Consider the following 16,576-nt stretch of genomic DNA (forward strand, 5'->3'; position numbering starts at 1 on the left):
TGTCGGAAGGGCCTGAAGTAAAAGGCTGCGTCGGCCTAGTACATATCCGTAGTGGTCTCAGGTTCCAGGGCTGCGTCGGGGCCTCACTGATAACCGGAGAACCAAAGACCAGATCAACCGAGGCTTCTGAATCTGGTTTAGGCCTTGGCTGTCAGTCCTTGTCCCTGCATTTTTTGTGCACGCCGGTAGTCTGTAGCTCAGACGGAATGTTCTAGTTAAATTTTCTACCAAAAAAGTGTAGTGCGAAATCAAATCACCTTTTAATAGTACGCTTATTAAACCTAGCACAAAAACGACAAGTGACGTTGTGATCAGGGCCTAGGCAAGGTATGCAATAAGAATGAAAATCCTTATGAGGTATTTGCTTCTCACAAGAAATACAATTGTTAACTTTTTCTGACATCTGTCGGAGGCAAGAAAAGTTTCCCCAACGGGGTACTTGGCTTTATAGAAGACTGTCTGAAATTCGAATTCGATAATCTCAGGAATCGGCAGACCGGCACTTGCAATCTGCAACTGCACCGCGCAGCAAGAAAGACTGAAGAAAATGGCATAAGTTGCAGTATATGTACCCCTGGCGCACTGACGTCAGGGATGAGGCGACAGCAACCGACGTCGGACCAAGACTTTGGAAATCCGGCCGACTGCGGGACCGCCTGACGACAGGATAACCCAAGTGTGATGACTGCAACAGGGTAACACGATGAACATAATTTTCCATGACAAATGCTCAAGATCGCAAGAAGCTGATTCGATGGGTGGCATTGTCAGAGCCTGTAGAACTAATGATAGACCACTTGGTTGAACAGGTTCTCTAAAAGGTGGCTTCACATGATTCACACCTTTTATGAAGGTCTTGCACAATTTGAGACATGAGGAATTAGAAGTTATGTACTCACCATAACGTTCCATCTGAGAAGGTGTATTCATTTGTCTGCAACCTGTGGGTTATGGATCCGATATCTGATCCGAACCAGCATGGTTTTCCAGCTATGGATCTGAGCTCTCAGCTCCTCCCCTCATCCATAATGCCCTGCTCTCCCTACATGACCTCAGAGAGTTTGCCAACAATAGAAATACCCTAAAAAGGGTAACACATAATATGCAGGAAACTGACAAGGCCAGGGGGACAGGAGGGCGGGATGGTTGCAGACAAATGAATACACCTACTCAGATGGAACGTTATGCTGAGTACATAACTTCTAAATCTGAAGTAGGAGATTCATTTGTCTGCAACCTGTGGGACAGAGTCCCCAGCTACCTGAATCTTGGGCGGCCATCATGGAAGGATATTCCGGAGCACCGTGGAGCCAAAGGATGCTCTACCTCTAGATGTAATATCCAACTTGTAGTGGGAGATAAAGGTATGAGATGAAGCCCAAGTGGCTGCTGAACAAATATCATCCAGAGGAATCCTAGCTTTAAAGGCCGCTGAAGTAGAAACTGACCGGGTTGAATGGGCATATACTCCCTCCGGTGCGGGCCTTCCAGAAGCTTGATAAGCCAATAAGATGCACTGCGAAATCCAGCGTGATAAGGAGACTTTGGAAATTGGTTTACCCAAATTGAATTTAGCAAAGGAAATAAACAACTGGTCGGATTGCCTATGACCAGCTGTCCTGTTCAGATAAAATCTAAGTTGCCTGTGAACATCTAAGGAATGTAGCCTGTATTCACCTTTTTGATATTTAGGAAAGAAAACAGGGAGGTTAATGGATTGATTAATATTTGCTTCAGAAGCTACCTTAGGAAGAAAGGACGGGTTGGTCCTGAGGTATACACAGTCCGGATGAAAGACCAAGTAAGGAGGCTTGACGGATAAGGCTTGAAGTTCTGAAACTCTTGGCCGAGGTAATGGCTACTAAAAAGGCAGTCTTGAAAGATAAAAATTTCAGATCTACCGTAGCCGCAGGTTCGAAGGGGGGAGCGGTCAAGGCCTGAAGGACCAAAGAAAGGTCCCAAGGAGGAACCACTTGCCTGAGGAGAAAGGTACCTTTTAGGAAAATCTTACACAATTTGGCAGACATCAGTGGACTGGAGTCTTGACCAATATGATAGTGAGAAATTGCCGCAAGTTGCACTTTGACCGTGGAACTGCTGGCACCATCATTAAAAAGAGTGGTTAGAAAGTCAAGCACCAGAGGAAGGGGAACTGTGAAGGGGTCTAGACCTTGCCGCTCCGCCCAAATGGAGAATAGTTTCCACTTACTGCGGTAAACTTTCCTGGTAGATGGTTTATGAGCCGCCACCAGGATGGCCTTAACTGGAGACGAAATACCGGGAGTCCTGATCAGGAGTGGAACTGGAGCAGCCAAGCAGTCAGCTTCAGGTTGTCCAGATTCGGGGTTAATAGATGAGATGGGTGAGAGATCAGATCCGGAATGGGATCTAGAATCCAAGGAGGATTCACCGAGTGAGACCTTAGGAAAGGGAACCAGATCTGTTGAGGCCAGAATGGGGCAATGAGAATCATTCTGCACCCCAACTGAGAGGCTTTCTGAAGAACTTGGAGCATCAGAGGCAAAGGGGGGTAAGCATGAAGACCGGGGGGCCAAGCATGCACCAGAGCATCTCTTGGGGTATCTCCGGGAGGAGGTATTAGAGCGAAAAACGTCGCACTTGGTGTTTGAGGGAGACGCAAAAAGATCGCAACAAGGAGTTCCCCACCGTGCGAAGATGCGTTTCGCTACCTGAGGATTGAGAGACCACTCGTAAGGGGAGAGAATGGTGCGACTGAGTTTGTCCGCAAGGATGTTGGACCGACCCGGAATATGCGTTGCGATGAGAAAGCGGTTGGTGGAGATTGCCCATTCCCACACTCTCATGGCTTCTCGACAAAGAGGGTAAGACCTGGTTCCTCCCAGTTTGTTGATATACCAGACGACAGACATGTTGTCCGACTGAATCCAATAGTTCCCAAGGGAAGAAAGGCCTGTAGTGCTTGCAACGCTAAGAGCACTGCTCTCATCTCTAGAACGTTGATATGCAGTAAGGTCTCTGAATCGTTCCACGTGCCTTGGACCGTCCAGCCTGCAAAATGCCCCCCCCCCCCACCCGAGGCGGGAGGCGTCCATGGTCACCGAGGCGAGAGGGGGAGAAGCACGAAAGGGGCGGCCTCCGTGGAGATCTGGAGAGTGGAGCCACCACAGGAGGGACCGCTTGCAAGCCTTGCTGATCGCAATGGGATGATGCATAGGAAGAGCAAGATAAGACCACTGAACTAGGAGTGTCCATTGAAGGACGCGCATATTGAACCTGGCGAGAGGAAGAAGCTATCGCTGCCGCCATGGACCCTAGAGCCCTCAGGACCAACTCCGCCGGAACTGAGCTGGAGTGTAGAATGGCCCGCACCTGGAGCTGCAGATTCTGAATTCTGTCCGCAGTGAGGAAGGCTCTTAACCGTCTCGTGTCTAACCTGGCACCTATAAAATCAATGAACTGTGTAGGGGCTAGGTTGGATTTTTCTGTATTTATTGTGATGCCCAGACGGGGAGCTAGATGGAGAAAGGAATCTCGTGCCAATAACAGTAGATACCTTGTTGGGGCGGTGAGAAGCCAGTCGTCCAGGTAAGGGAAGACCTGCACCCCCTGAAGCCTCAGGTGGGCCGCTACCACTGCTAATACCTTGGTGAACACCCTGGGGGCTGTGGTGAGACCAAAGGGAAGGACCCAGAATTGGTAGTGACTGGCTCCCAGCCGGAAGCGGAGAAACCTCCTGGAGCGCCTGTCCATTAGTATATGGTAGTATGCATCCTTTAGGTCTATAGAGCACATCCAGTGATTTTCTCCCAGAAGGGGGAGAATAGACTAATGTAACCATTCGGAACTTCCCCTTGGGAACTGCCAGGTTCAAGAGTGAAAGGTCTAATATTGGTCTTAGATCCCCCGTCTTTTTTGGCACTAAAAAGAACCTGGAGTAGAACCCTGATCCGATCTGGTCTGGGGGGACGGGCTGGATGGCTCTTTTCTTTAGCAGATGGCCAATTTCTGCCAAAGCGGCCTCCCACTGACCGGGTGGAACGTCGGGGAGGGACTTCAATTTTGGCATGTGATGAAATGGGATGCGGTATCCTCTGGATATGATGCGGAGGACCCAGCGGTCTGTGGACTCCCATGCCGCTAGGTGCTCTGAAAAACGTCCCCCGACTGCCTCCAGAGTAGAGCAGCCGGGCAACCCTTCAGGGCTGCTGCGCGGGCCGTTCAGAGAAGGGTTCTCTGGACCCGAAGTTCCTGGGAGCCCCTCTGCCCCTGGGGCGGCGTCCTCCCTGTCCTCCTCTGCCACAGAAGGACTGGTTGTCCGGAGCGGGTTGGGAATGCTGCGACTTCCGGAACCACTTCTTCTGGCCCTTTTGGTTCCTAGAATAGGGCTTCTGGGGCACAGAGAAGCGGATTCCGACGGCAGACAGCGTCTTCCAGTCCTTTTCGCTCTGGGTCAAAGTATCACGAACAGTTTTGCCAAAGAGGGCAGAACCATCGAAGGGAGCGTTCGCAAATTACTCCTTGAAGGGCTCCGTGAAATCGCAATGACGGAGCCAGGCCTGACTTCTAGTAACTAGGCCTGCTCTAGCGGCACCTTCCGTAGCATGGGACAGTAACCGCATAGAGGTATTAGTCACGGACCTGAGAGTGGCCATACGGGTGGAGTGCAACAATTTGTCCTCCTCCGACATGGACTCTGGGGGGATGCAGCGTATTCCTAGATAAGATCACGCTGCATCCTAATCACATGTGCCAGGTAGTTCAGCGCCCTCACTGAAAAGGTCGAAATAAACATCCGCTTCCCCAAGCTGTCCATCATCCGAGACTCCTTGCTCGGGGGGGTGGACTGAGGGGCTCACCTGAGCAAGTTCCCTCTTGGTGGCTGCCGCCGTCAACATGGCATCTACCGGAGGCCCCTTACTCCAGTGGGCACGGTCAGCCGGGGGACTGAGTATACGGTCAGGCCTTTTTGGAATTGGCTCCACTGTGTCTGGTTCCTTCCACGCCCTGGTGGTAATCAGGTCCACCAGGGGGTCGGCAGGAGGGGACACCCAAGAGGTAGAACATCATCCGCTTCAAATGCCTCCAAGAACACTGACTCGTCCGAGGAAGACTTGAAGGCAGACCCCCCCCCCCTATGCGAAGCATTTCCATGATGTCTCCGAAGGAGACTTCCTCGGGGGGTGATCTTGGGGAGCCTTCCCCTTCCTCCAAATCAGTGTCTTCAGTGAGAGACTCGGGGGAGTCTATATGCCTCCTTTTGCACGTATGCTTGCGAGGGGCATCCTCCGGGGGGGCTGTCAGAAGACTCCTCGCAAGCTGTAACATGTTCCAAAGGAACAACTTGGGGCAAAGGAGCGGGCTGTCCCAGTGGCCGGATGGTGGAAGCCTGGCCCAGTGCAGATGGAGCGCAGGACGGAGCCGAAGCAAGTGCCGGGGGTCCGGAAACCCTCAACAGGGCCCTCTCCACTACATCAAAAGTAGAGGGGGAGCCGACCTCGACCAAAGGATCCGATAATCGGCTCCCCCTAGGATCCGAAGAGTGGATCGGAGCCGGCGCCGAAGCACTCTGATCCGAGGGGACAGTGCGCTCCGACACGGACGGCGCCGAAGGAGCACTGATCCCCCCGGATCCAAAGCTCGGACCCAGGCTCAGAGAGGTCAGATCCGAAGCACTCGAGGGCAGGGTTGGATCCGAAGTACCCAGTACTATCAGCGCCGACCCACCCCCGGCTCCGAAGCTGCTCGGCTCCAACTGCTCCGAACCCGGGTAGCGGGTCAGAGAAGGAGCTATAGGTTTAAAGAAAGGTCGAGCTCCCCAGAGGGCAAGAGCACTCCCATCTGCATCTGGGCCTGGATGAACATCATCATCCGGTCCAGATCAGCATCAGATAAACTGTACGTAGATCTCGACGAGGCTACCGAGGTAGGCCTTGAGTGCCTCCTCGATAGCCTCGACGGAGATCGGGTCTCCTCCTCTTCAGGTCCCGGTGAAAAGCACACAGGAGACCAGAGCCGAGGAGGGGGAGAACCAACAGACAAGGAGGCTGGAGGAGAAGCCCGCTTGGCAGGCGGGGCCGAAACAGAGGTCTCGGCCCGCCACTTATGGTGCTTCTACCTCCGGTCCTTTCTAGCTTCCCTCTCCTCCAAACCACTAGAGGGAGGTTGAGTCCCAGGTGGAGGGGGGGGGGGGCCAGAGAGGAGGGAACCTTAGACACGGTACCCCCCGAAGGAGCGGTAGCCGGAGCAGAGTCCGGGGGCAAAAGTCCCGCCAGGACCAGCTTCGACCTCCGCTCCTTCAATGCCCTGGGGTTGAACCCTGCACAAATGGAACATCCAGAAGTGAGGTGTTCAACCCCAAGGCATCGAACGCACCGAGTGTGGCCATCAGCAGGGGAAAGCTTATGGCCACACTCTGAGCACTTCGAAAAAACAGCCTTAGGTGGTTCAGACATCCTAAGGGAACTAGTTTTTTTTTTTTTTGGGGGGAGGGAAACTTAAGTTATAAAAGTTAACAAAACTAAACAACTTTCAGCTATAATAAGGGAAACCTAAAACTTTCACACAAAACTGATTGAAAAACCTTAAATTTAACACTAAAATTAGCAGAAATAACACTTAGCTGTAGAGCTCTCAGAAACCAATCTGGTCACCAGCGCGGCAAACTAGATCTGAGGTCATATAGGGAGAGCAGGGCATTATGGGTGAGGGGAGGAGCTGAGAGCTCGGATCCATAGCTGGAAAACCATGCCTGTTCGGATCCGATATCGGATCCATAACCCACAGGTTGCAGACAAATGAATCTCCTACTTCAGATTCTTGGATACCCTCATGGAAATTAGAAATTGCAGCCAAATGAACTCATGGTGGAGGCCGAAAGACCAGATTGAAAAAGGTTGGCCAGATAGTCTAGTATTATAGACACTGGTGCTGAGAAGGGATCTACTTGTTTATCTTTCAGCCAACAGGCAAATCTTTTCCACTTGCTTAGATAAGTAATTCTAGTGGAACACTTATGAGATGCAATAAGGATGTCACGTACTGGTAAAGAAAGATTATTCTGCCTGGCAATCAAGCGAATTGGAGTAGCCAAGTTGTGAGCTTCAGGCTGTTCAAGTTGGGATGAATCGGGTTCTATGGATGTGAGGTCAACTCTGGGGTTGGATGGAGAATCCATGGTTGATCTAGCAGGTGAGGCCAAAGGAAGGGGAACCACATTGGTCGAGGCCAATATGGTGCTATGAGGATCACCTTGCTCTTCAGCCGACTGGCTTTCTGCATAAACTGGGGAATGAGGGGAAATGTTGAAATGCGTAAAGACCTGAGGGCCAATCGTGGACTACAGTGTTCTGGGTGACTGTCCCGGACGGGGAATCAGGGCGAAGTAGTTGGTCAGGGATGCAAAAAGGTCGCAAGGACAGCCCCAGCGGTGGAAGATCGTCGCCGCTATCAAGGGATTCAGGGACCACTCGTGAGGTTGTAGAATGCATCTGCTCAGTCTATCACGTTGGAACTCCTGGGAATGTGCGTTGCTAGAAGAACACTGTCTGTAGCCATCACCCATTGCCATATCCTTATGGCCTCTCGACAAAAGGGGTAAATATTTGGCTCCACCTTGCTTGATGTATCAGACCACCGCCATGTTGTCTGATTGAATCGCAATAGTCCCAGATGGCAGCAGGGGATGGGATGCTTGCAACTCCAGAAGCACCACCATCAGCTCTAGAACATTTATATGCAGATGGGCCTCCAGTTCGGACCAAGTGCCTTGGACTGTCCCGGACATAGCCCCCACCCCATCAGGGAGGTGTCAGTGGTCACTGTGGCCTTGGGTTGTTGGGGGGAGAAGGGGCGAGACTATTGTGACAGACCGTCATCCACCAATTTAAATCCTGTTAGCACCTGTGGGTTACTTGAATCTTGGCTGAAAGAGGATGTTGAAAAGGATACCACTGGGTGAGCAGTAGCCATTGCAGAAGCCTCATATGAAACCTGGCCAGGGGGACAATGGTGATGGAGGCTGCCATGGAACCCAACAGCTGTAGGCCAGAGTGAGCTGTGGATTTCTCCATTGAAAGGACTGGAATCAGTTGTTGCTTTATCCTTAAAACTCTGTGCTCTGGAATAGCAGCTCTGCAGTTCTTTGTGTCCAAGATGACCCCTATGAATTCTGTCGACTGAGATGGGGTGAGATTGGATTTTTGCCAGTTTATGGTTATGCCTAGCCTTTGGGCAGCAAGGAGAGAGTATGCCACGGCTTCTTCCAGTAGATGCCTGGTGGGGGCGGAAATGAGTCAGTCTAGGTATGGAAACACCTGGAATCCTTGAAGTCACACGTGAGCTGGGACGACTGCCATGCACTCTGAACACTCTGGGGGCTGTAGAGAGCCCAAATGGCAGTACTCTGAACTGGTATCGACTGACTCCCGCACGGAAGTGCAGAAATCTTGATAGCCTGTCCACTTTTGTGGTAGTACGCATCTTGAAAATCTATTGAGCACATCCAATCGCGTTTCCAAAAGGAGGATAGACTGCATTGTGACTATCCGGAATTTTTGTACTCTCTCAAACTTGTTCAATACACAGATCCAAAACTTGTCTCCAGTCCCTGGTTTTCTTTGGCACCAAAAATAGTCTTTGGTAGAATCCAGATCCTGTCTGGTCTGGAGGGATTACTTGGATGACTTTCTTAGCAGCTTTTATATCTCTAGTGATCCTTCTTCCCTTTGACTGGGTGGAATTTCAATATTTGTCCTGTCCCTTCAAAAAACATTCCCGAAGGATACGAGAACCTCTGGTTATAATCCTTTGTACCCAAGAATCGGTGGTGATGGTTAGCCAGGCAGAAGGGTACAAGGACAAACTAACCCCAACCACCTCCACAGGAAAGGAGTTGGACCGCTCATCAGGAGCGCTGATGGGATCGGCCAGGAGTCCCTGGAACCCGGGTTACACAAAACCCCTCTGCCGTGAAAGGAGACTCTTCCCTGCGAGTTTCTCCCTCTGCCTCTAGGGGAGAACTCGGCCTGTGTGTCACAGGAATGACCCTGAGATTTCTTGAACCATATCTTCCCACTCTTTCGGATTCGGGAGAAAGCACACTGAGGGGATGAATAACAAACACCTACAGCAGAAAGGGTCTTACCGTCCTGTTCACATCTGGCCAGTGTGCTTTTAACTTTGGGTCCAAGCAACGAAGAGGCCTCTATGGGAGCATTAAGGAAGCTTTAAAGGGGTCCACGAAATTGCACAAGCGCATCCAGGCGTGTCGTCTTAAGACGACAGCTGAACCGCCGCTCTAGCTGTTCCTTCCGATGCATGAGATATCAATCCCATAGAGGAGCTAGATATAAACTCAATGGTGGCCAGCTGAGAGGCCACTGTCACAGACCTCAGACATGGCACCAGCCAAGGTTTCAGAGAGCTAGGAAATCAGATCCCTTTGAAGCCTGGTAAAGTGTGCCATATAATTCAGGGACTGATAGTAAAAGGTCACTGATGCAAAGGTGTGCTTCCCTATCATGTCCAGGGCCCGGGAATCTGTTAGGCGGATGGACAGTCTGGCTTTCTTCTGCCAGATCTTTTGTTGTGGCCGCCACCACCAAAGCATCCACAGGAAGACCTTTTGACCAATGGGGATCCGTAGCAGAAGGGGAAAAAATCTTATCTGGCTTCCGGGGAATAGCTTAGACAGTGTCAGGAGCCTTCCACGCAAGCTGCACGATGAGCCGGACAAGTTCATCGGCAGTTTGAGTAACCCAGGAAGTAGGGGGCGGCACGAAAAGCCTGCAAGAACAGACTCCTCAGAGGTCTGATTAGAGGACTGCCAGTCACCTCTCTGTTTAAGGATTTTGAGGATATCACTGAAGGATACCTCAGAGGGTGACTGAGGGGATCCTTCCTCCTCAAAGTCAGTCTTCAGTGAAGGACGCCTCTGTGGAGTCCATGTGCTTCCTCTTACACGAACTAATCCGTTGGACTTCCTCAGCGGGAGAAGCTGGGGAAGACAGCGGAAAAGGGGCTTCCTGTGGGAATATGACCCGAAGCCCTTGCATCTGGTGTCTGCTAGATGCAACTTGTGAAACCAGTGTACCAGGAGGGAGGGGGGATACACAGTCCAGTATCGCCAGCAGTGAAAGCCTTCCCCCATCAGTTGGAAGGCTGGTCCACCTGAAGGAGTGAATTTCCAGGACAGGGGTCACCCCTCCCCTAAGTGGCTCAGTCTGCAGACTCCCCGGATGGCTGTGGAGCAGCAAAGTACACGCGTCAACTGTCATCCTGGGTCGTAGCAAAACCTTCCTGCCACGAAGGCAACTGCAGTTCCTTGGTGAAATCCATAAAAAGAACCGCAGAGGGGGAAGACTGCGCTACATCCATGGACTTCAAAGGCAATGAAGGAGGAGAATAAGAAGGTCTTTGGAGATGGGTGGTCACCTCCCAAGAAAAATAGGTCCTGGGGGGGGGGGGGGAATACCTCTGGCCAAGAGCACTTTATACACAAGACAAAACCTCACTGAGACTGAGGGAGAAACAGGCCTGTCCACAGAAGAGGCAAACTCTGTGCCCACCTCACAGTCCACACAGAGAACGGTGCCAAGAGAGACTGGACCAATTTCATTGGTGCACAGGTTACGGTCTGCACTGACAAGGACCGGTGAACAAAGTGGTTGCCAGTACTGAAGCTGGAACCAACAAAATTGGAGCCAACAATAGAGGTGTCGGTTCTGAGTAAGAGCCGACGTGGTCAAGGTCTGTGCAGACTGAGCAGTCCGTGCCGATACAGTAGTAATAGTCTGAACCAAGGAGCCCCTCTGTACCGATATAGTGAAGGCTGCAGAAGACTGAGCCAAGATCACTAATGGAGCCGAAGGCCTCTGTGCCGAAAGTCTAGGCACCGAAAGCACTAGGGCTGACTGAGTGAGCTCCGGAGCAGAAACTTTAGTCTTTTTAGGTTTTGGTTGGCGGGAGTCCCCAGCCAGGGACGAACGCAAATACTTGGCCTTAGTAGGAACATCCAAAATTTTCTTATGGGCTCTAGGAGGGGTATAGGCCTCAGACCCAGAAATAGCCTCTGAAAAGGGAGATTTAAGAAGTCCCTTCAGCAACAACTTGTTTTTCCTATCTAACAAGGTTCTGTTAGAAAAATTCACGGATAGTACAGGGCGGGTCAACAGATAATGGGACGCCCCCCAAACAAACGCACAAAGAGTGTGCATCAGATATGTGCCCACAATCAGAACACCTTTTAAAACCCGGACTACCCTTCTTATCTGCCATGATTAAAAAAAAAGAGATAGTGGAAAGGGTACCAGCAATGGTACAAAAGAATACCTGAAGGTAAGAAAAAGGGAAGATTCCCAACGATGGCAAGGGGAGAAATACCTTACGGTAAAAAGTGTAGAGAAAAGAGAAGAAAAACTCAAGAAATTATGGTCGCTAGATGCGATAGGGTAAGACAACGAAATAGAAACTTTTCTGACAGAAAGTTATATAAAATGACTATTCGGACAACAAATAACTATACTTAGCTCGAGAGAAGCAGCTTGACACGACTGAATGGCAATGCGACAAACGAAATCTGAGGTAACGGAGAGGGGATTATGGGTAAGAGTTTAGCTCGAGAGTTTGTAGCTGACGCGAATTTGTAAAATGGCCGGCTAAGTTCCGAGGTCAGAAGAGATACCCATGTGTAAGGAATGAACGAGGATTAACAATATCAGATCTAGAGTTCCACTCCATTAGGCGTAAATCTGCATTATGAAAGTACTAGAACATTATATCTAGAAAAAAAATGGGAAATACTGCAGACACCAACACATTTATTCGCAACTGCAAACAATCAAGTCTTTTGCAGAAAGGCTTTAAAGAAGCACTCCAGACAAAGCAGATAGAAGACCAGACTTCCAGATTAGGAAAGCATGACACCACCTACTCAAACACGTTGAGGGATGATTGAAATTTTAGTGGATGCTAACAGTTCAGATACTGCCAATGTGAAAGCATTTAATAAACAAGCTAGACTATCTTAATAGGGAAGCCTTTTAAGGAGTCATCTTACAGGGGATCTAAACACTGCCAAATGATCTGCAAAGCCAGATATTCTAGTATACAGGGGACAGGAATGAAACTGGATGCTGGAAAGCCAGAAACATTTGCAAAAAAAAAAAAAACACTACACTCACTGAATTTGTTCCAATAAGCAGAACTGCTAAAATGGTAGCTCTGCTCAGTTAAATTTTCCTTTATATCCGATTACAGTGCAAACAGAATAGCAGACTGAAATAAAGAAAGAACTCATCTCTACAAACATACCAGAGTGTTTCTTCTCTTCAGTTTTAGATTCTGTCCCAGAAGCAGTGGATGCTGCATCAGCCTTCTCATCTTTAGCATCCTTCTTTGCACCATCTTTCTCCTTCTTCTCAGTCTTTTTCTCGTCTTTCTTCCCTGAAGTAGCAGCCCTGGATGGGGGGGGGAAACAGTGCCAAGTTAAGTAGACAGGAAATTTGGTAACATGCAAACTTACTTCTGCACCTTTTACCAAGAAGCTCCAGCTACTTTTACAAGTCCCTGGATAAGAAAGCCCTGCAGTGGACATGTGTGCTTAGTATCTCAGTCAGGGATCTTTTGCAACTTCATGTTGTAAAATCTCCTCACATTCAAGCTAGGATGATTTTCTCCCACTACAAGTCTCTCACAAGTTTCACAATGTGGAATACGATAGTAAATATAACTACACTTTACATTTGCAAGAAATGCCTTGTAGACACTCAAACCTCTCTCACTGACTGCTGGCCAATTAAAAGCACTGCAAAATTTCCTTCACAATGAGGAAATAACCTTATCAAATATCTTTGCGATTAACAGTTCTGTTCTTTGCAAATGAGTTTAAAAAGCACCAGACTCGGGTCATCACAAGGGCAAGAGTGCAATACTTAGAATGCACAGAGAAGCTAATAAAGAAAGGAAAACATCTGGGGACACAGGATCACAAAAAGCTTAAATAATGACATATCTCCACTACATCAGAGGCGGAGCAAAAAAGCAATTTCTACTGCAAACAGAGTTGACTATGTTCACCTTATTTGCCCATTAAGACTGAAAACACCCAATACCCCACATTTACTTATCTTCAAAGTTATGAAAATGTTTCGCATCAACTCGGCTACCTTCCTGGCAAACCATCATTCCCAAGTCTCGTTTGTATGAAATCCCAGTTGTCATCAAGTCATGACAAATGGCAAATCCCATCAGTCTTACCAAGAAAATAACAGATCCCAAACCAAAGCTAGAAGCAAAATATGGCAACATTTTATTTTATTTAACATTTGTTGACCGGGAAAGTCCGACTAGGTTCCATAGATCCTGTTTTCAGCGGAGGCCCGGGGGAGAAATGCTCCAGATTCATGTCTTTAGAATGTGGGAGGAAACCGGAGTACCTGGGAGGAAACCCACGCGAACACAGGGAGAAAATGCAAACTCCGCACAGAAGGCACCCCGGCAGAGAATCGAACCAGAGAACCTCTTGCTGTGAGGCGACAGCATTAACCGCTGCACCACTGTGCCGCCCATGGTAAGAAAATGTCACGTTACAACTGGGGGTGTGGACGTGGACACAAATTTCATGACTCAGAATTAAGAGTTAAAATCCTAGATGAAGACTTAGAAAGTACAGTTGTGTACACTTACCATAAATGTAGATGTACTGTTGCAGTCATTACATTTGGGTAATTTGCTGGCAGGTTGCCCTCAGTCGGCCTGACTAAAAGTCTTGGGTCCTGCGTTGGTTGCTGTCCCATATTCCATGATGTCAGGTTGTCAGGGGTATAAAACATGCAGCAGATGCCATTACATCAGTTTTTCTTGCCCAAGATGACAAATGCCCCCCAAAAGGGGAGCCAAATATTTAATTAAAAACACAAAAACATACCCCCAAACAAAAGCAAATACAACATACCCCCAAACAAAAGCAAATACAGCAAAAAGGCTTTTAAGCATAGTAAAGGAAAGTAGAGATGAGAAAAACGGGGTTGGAGGGAGGGTAACCAGGACTGCAACGGTGAATACGCTCGAACATCTACATTTATGGTAAGTGTACACAACTGTACTATGTTCTTCGTTGTTTCACTGTTGCAGCCATTACATATGGGTAGATTCCCAAAGCCAAGGTTGGGAGGATGGATTTAAACAGCATTAGGACAAGCTATAAGGCCCTGCAGACGGTGGCAAAGCCAGCTCTGGATTTACAGAAGGGTAAATGGTAATGTTTGGTGAACGTATGAACTGAGCTTCAGGTAGCAGCTTCTAGAATGTGTCTGGTAGGAACATCTGTGAGTAAGGCTGTAGAAGTAGATGCAGCCCTGGTGGAATGAGATCCGATCCCCTGGGGGATAGTTTTACCATGGTGCATATAGCAGAAACGAATACAATGGCTTATCCATTGGGAAATAGTCTGCTTTGAAATGGCCTTTCCCTCTGCCCCTGTAGCAAATGCCACCAGTAGTTCAGATTTTCTTAGAGATTTGGTCCCGTTTAAAATCTAAGTTGTCTTCCTTGCTCTGTAGATTGGGAAAAAGTTGGCAAATGAATGGTCTGATTAAGAGCCACACTGGATACCACCTTAGGCATGAATGATGGATTGGTCCTGAGAAACACCCAGTCCGCACGAAAAATAATGAAAGGCTCCACAGCCATAAGAGCCTGTAATTCGGAAATCCTTCTATATGAAGTGACTGCTGAAAGGAAAGCTGTTTTCCAGGAGAGAAATTTTAAGTATGCAGTAGCAGCTGGCTCGAAATGAGGGAGAGTGAGTTTTTCCAATATAAAAATGAGGTCCCAGGCAGGGGATGGAGCTCTCCTGGGTGATCTTAAGTTTTTGACCCCTCTGAGATACTGCCTTAGCAGAGGTTAAGAGAAGAGGGGTGGTTCTGTGTTGTAATGAGCTGAAATGGCAGAGGCATGGATTTTTATGGAAGAAAACGACAGGCCCTTGTGAAGCATCTCAGTTAAGTATTTTCAAATCTGAGGAATTCTGGGCACTGCTGTACTTATTCCTTGTAACAGATTCCAGGCACAGAATCAGTTCCATTTGTCAGCATAAGATTTTCTAGTACTAGGCCTTCTTGCCTCTAAAATGACATCCATCACAGGTTTGCTGAGGGATGCCAAGGGTGAATTTAGGTGACTAGCCACGCTGCAAGATTCAAAGATTGGAGTGGAGTGTGCAGAATCTGGTTGTTCTGCTGAGACAGTGGGTGGCAAGGGGTAGAGTGAATGATGGTCGCTTGTTTTGGTGGCAGGCTTCTGCCCACCAAAGGAATTCTAACCATAGGCAAGGTATGATGGGAATCCCTGCTTCTAGATCCCTAGAATGTTTGACACCATAGGCTTTTTAGATACCATTGGAGTTTCCTCATATGCAGTCTTGCATATGGAATTAGTAAAATGCAAGAAGCCATGAACCCCAGGGCTTGCAGTATTTTCCTTGTAGATAGCTGGGGTTTTGTGGCAAATAGTTTGAAGTAGGTTGTCAAACTTGTTTCTCTGGCGTGAGGAAAGCCATATGGTAAATTGTGTTCAAGCTTGCTCCCAGGAATATAATTTGACAGGGTACCAGATGTGATTTTTCGTTTACGGTGTACCCCATACAAGTTACCTTTTGTGCAAATACCAGATGATTCAGAAGTCCTGGCTTTCTGCCTGAATTAGACAATCGTCCAGGTATGGGTATATCTGAATATTTCTTTGCCTGCAAAATGCAAAGACTGGAGCTACGCACTTTGCGAATACCCTGGGCGCAGTAGATAAGCCAAAGGACAGTGTAGAAAACTGACGGTGCATACAGCCTGCTTTGAAGCCTAGGCATTTTCTGCAAGATTTCCTGATTGGGATGTGCAGGTAGGATTCCGTTATATCCAGCGTTGCCAACTAGGCATCTTTGCCTATCATGGGAAGAAACTGGTGAAGAGTTAGCATCTTGAATTTTGGAATCACCAAAAGTGTTTAGGATACACAGGTCCAGGATAAGACGCCATGAGTTGTCTTGGATACCAGGAAAAGTCTCTAGTAAAAACTTTGTCCCTTTTCCTCTTCTGGTACAGTCTGAATAGCCTTTAATCTTGAGATGAGTACTTGCTTTTGAGCCTCTGCTCACCGATTTGGGGGTAGATCTGGCCAACCGGGGTTGGCAACGTGTGGAAGTGAAATCTGTGACCTTGAGAAACTGTTTAAAACCCAATTGTCCTGGGTAATGAGTTCATAGTTTTTTACTTGCAGAGCAATCTTTCCCCCTAAGAGAAGCCCTTGGAAGTTTTAAAGTTAAGTCATTGAGACAGCTTACCATGGAAGGGGGGGGGGGTCTTACTACTCCCCGATTTGTAAGTGGGAGCCCCCCCCCCAACTGCTTAGTCCTGTGCGTACCCTGGGACTGAAGCCTGGGTGTCCCGCTGGTTCTGGTTTTGAACTGAAACTGCCTGGAAGAGGCAGGAAAGGAACAATTTAGAGAGCCAATGCCTACTAAATCTTGGAGGCTGCACTTGTAAGAAATCTTTAACAGTTTACATAGATTTAGCTTTTTCCTCTATCTAAGAACTACTTCTCC

General features: G+C 48.5%; 1 protein-coding gene across 7 annotated transcripts in view; it reads right to left on the reverse strand.

The window, feature by feature from the left end:
• SLTM (SAFB like transcription modulator) overlaps positions 1 to 16,576 on the reverse strand; it is a 738,342-nt gene that overhangs the window by 441,466 nt on the left and 280,300 nt on the right. For all 7 annotated transcript variants that reach the window (XM_044078891.1, XM_044078894.1, XM_044078888.1 and 4 more), the window contains one exon: positions 12,292 to 12,437. In XM_044078891.1, the coding sequence (XP_043934826.1) occupies positions 12,292 to 12,437 (146 nt within the window). The remainder of the gene's footprint in view (positions 1 to 12,291; positions 12,438 to 16,576) is intronic.

The sequence above is a fragment of the Protopterus annectens genome, chromosome 7.part1 (assembly GCF_019279795.1).
Source record: "Protopterus annectens isolate FY-2018-M chromosome 7.part1, PAN1.0, whole genome shotgun sequence".
NCBI lineage: Eukaryota > Metazoa > Chordata > Ceratodontiformes > Protopteridae > Protopterus > Protopterus annectens.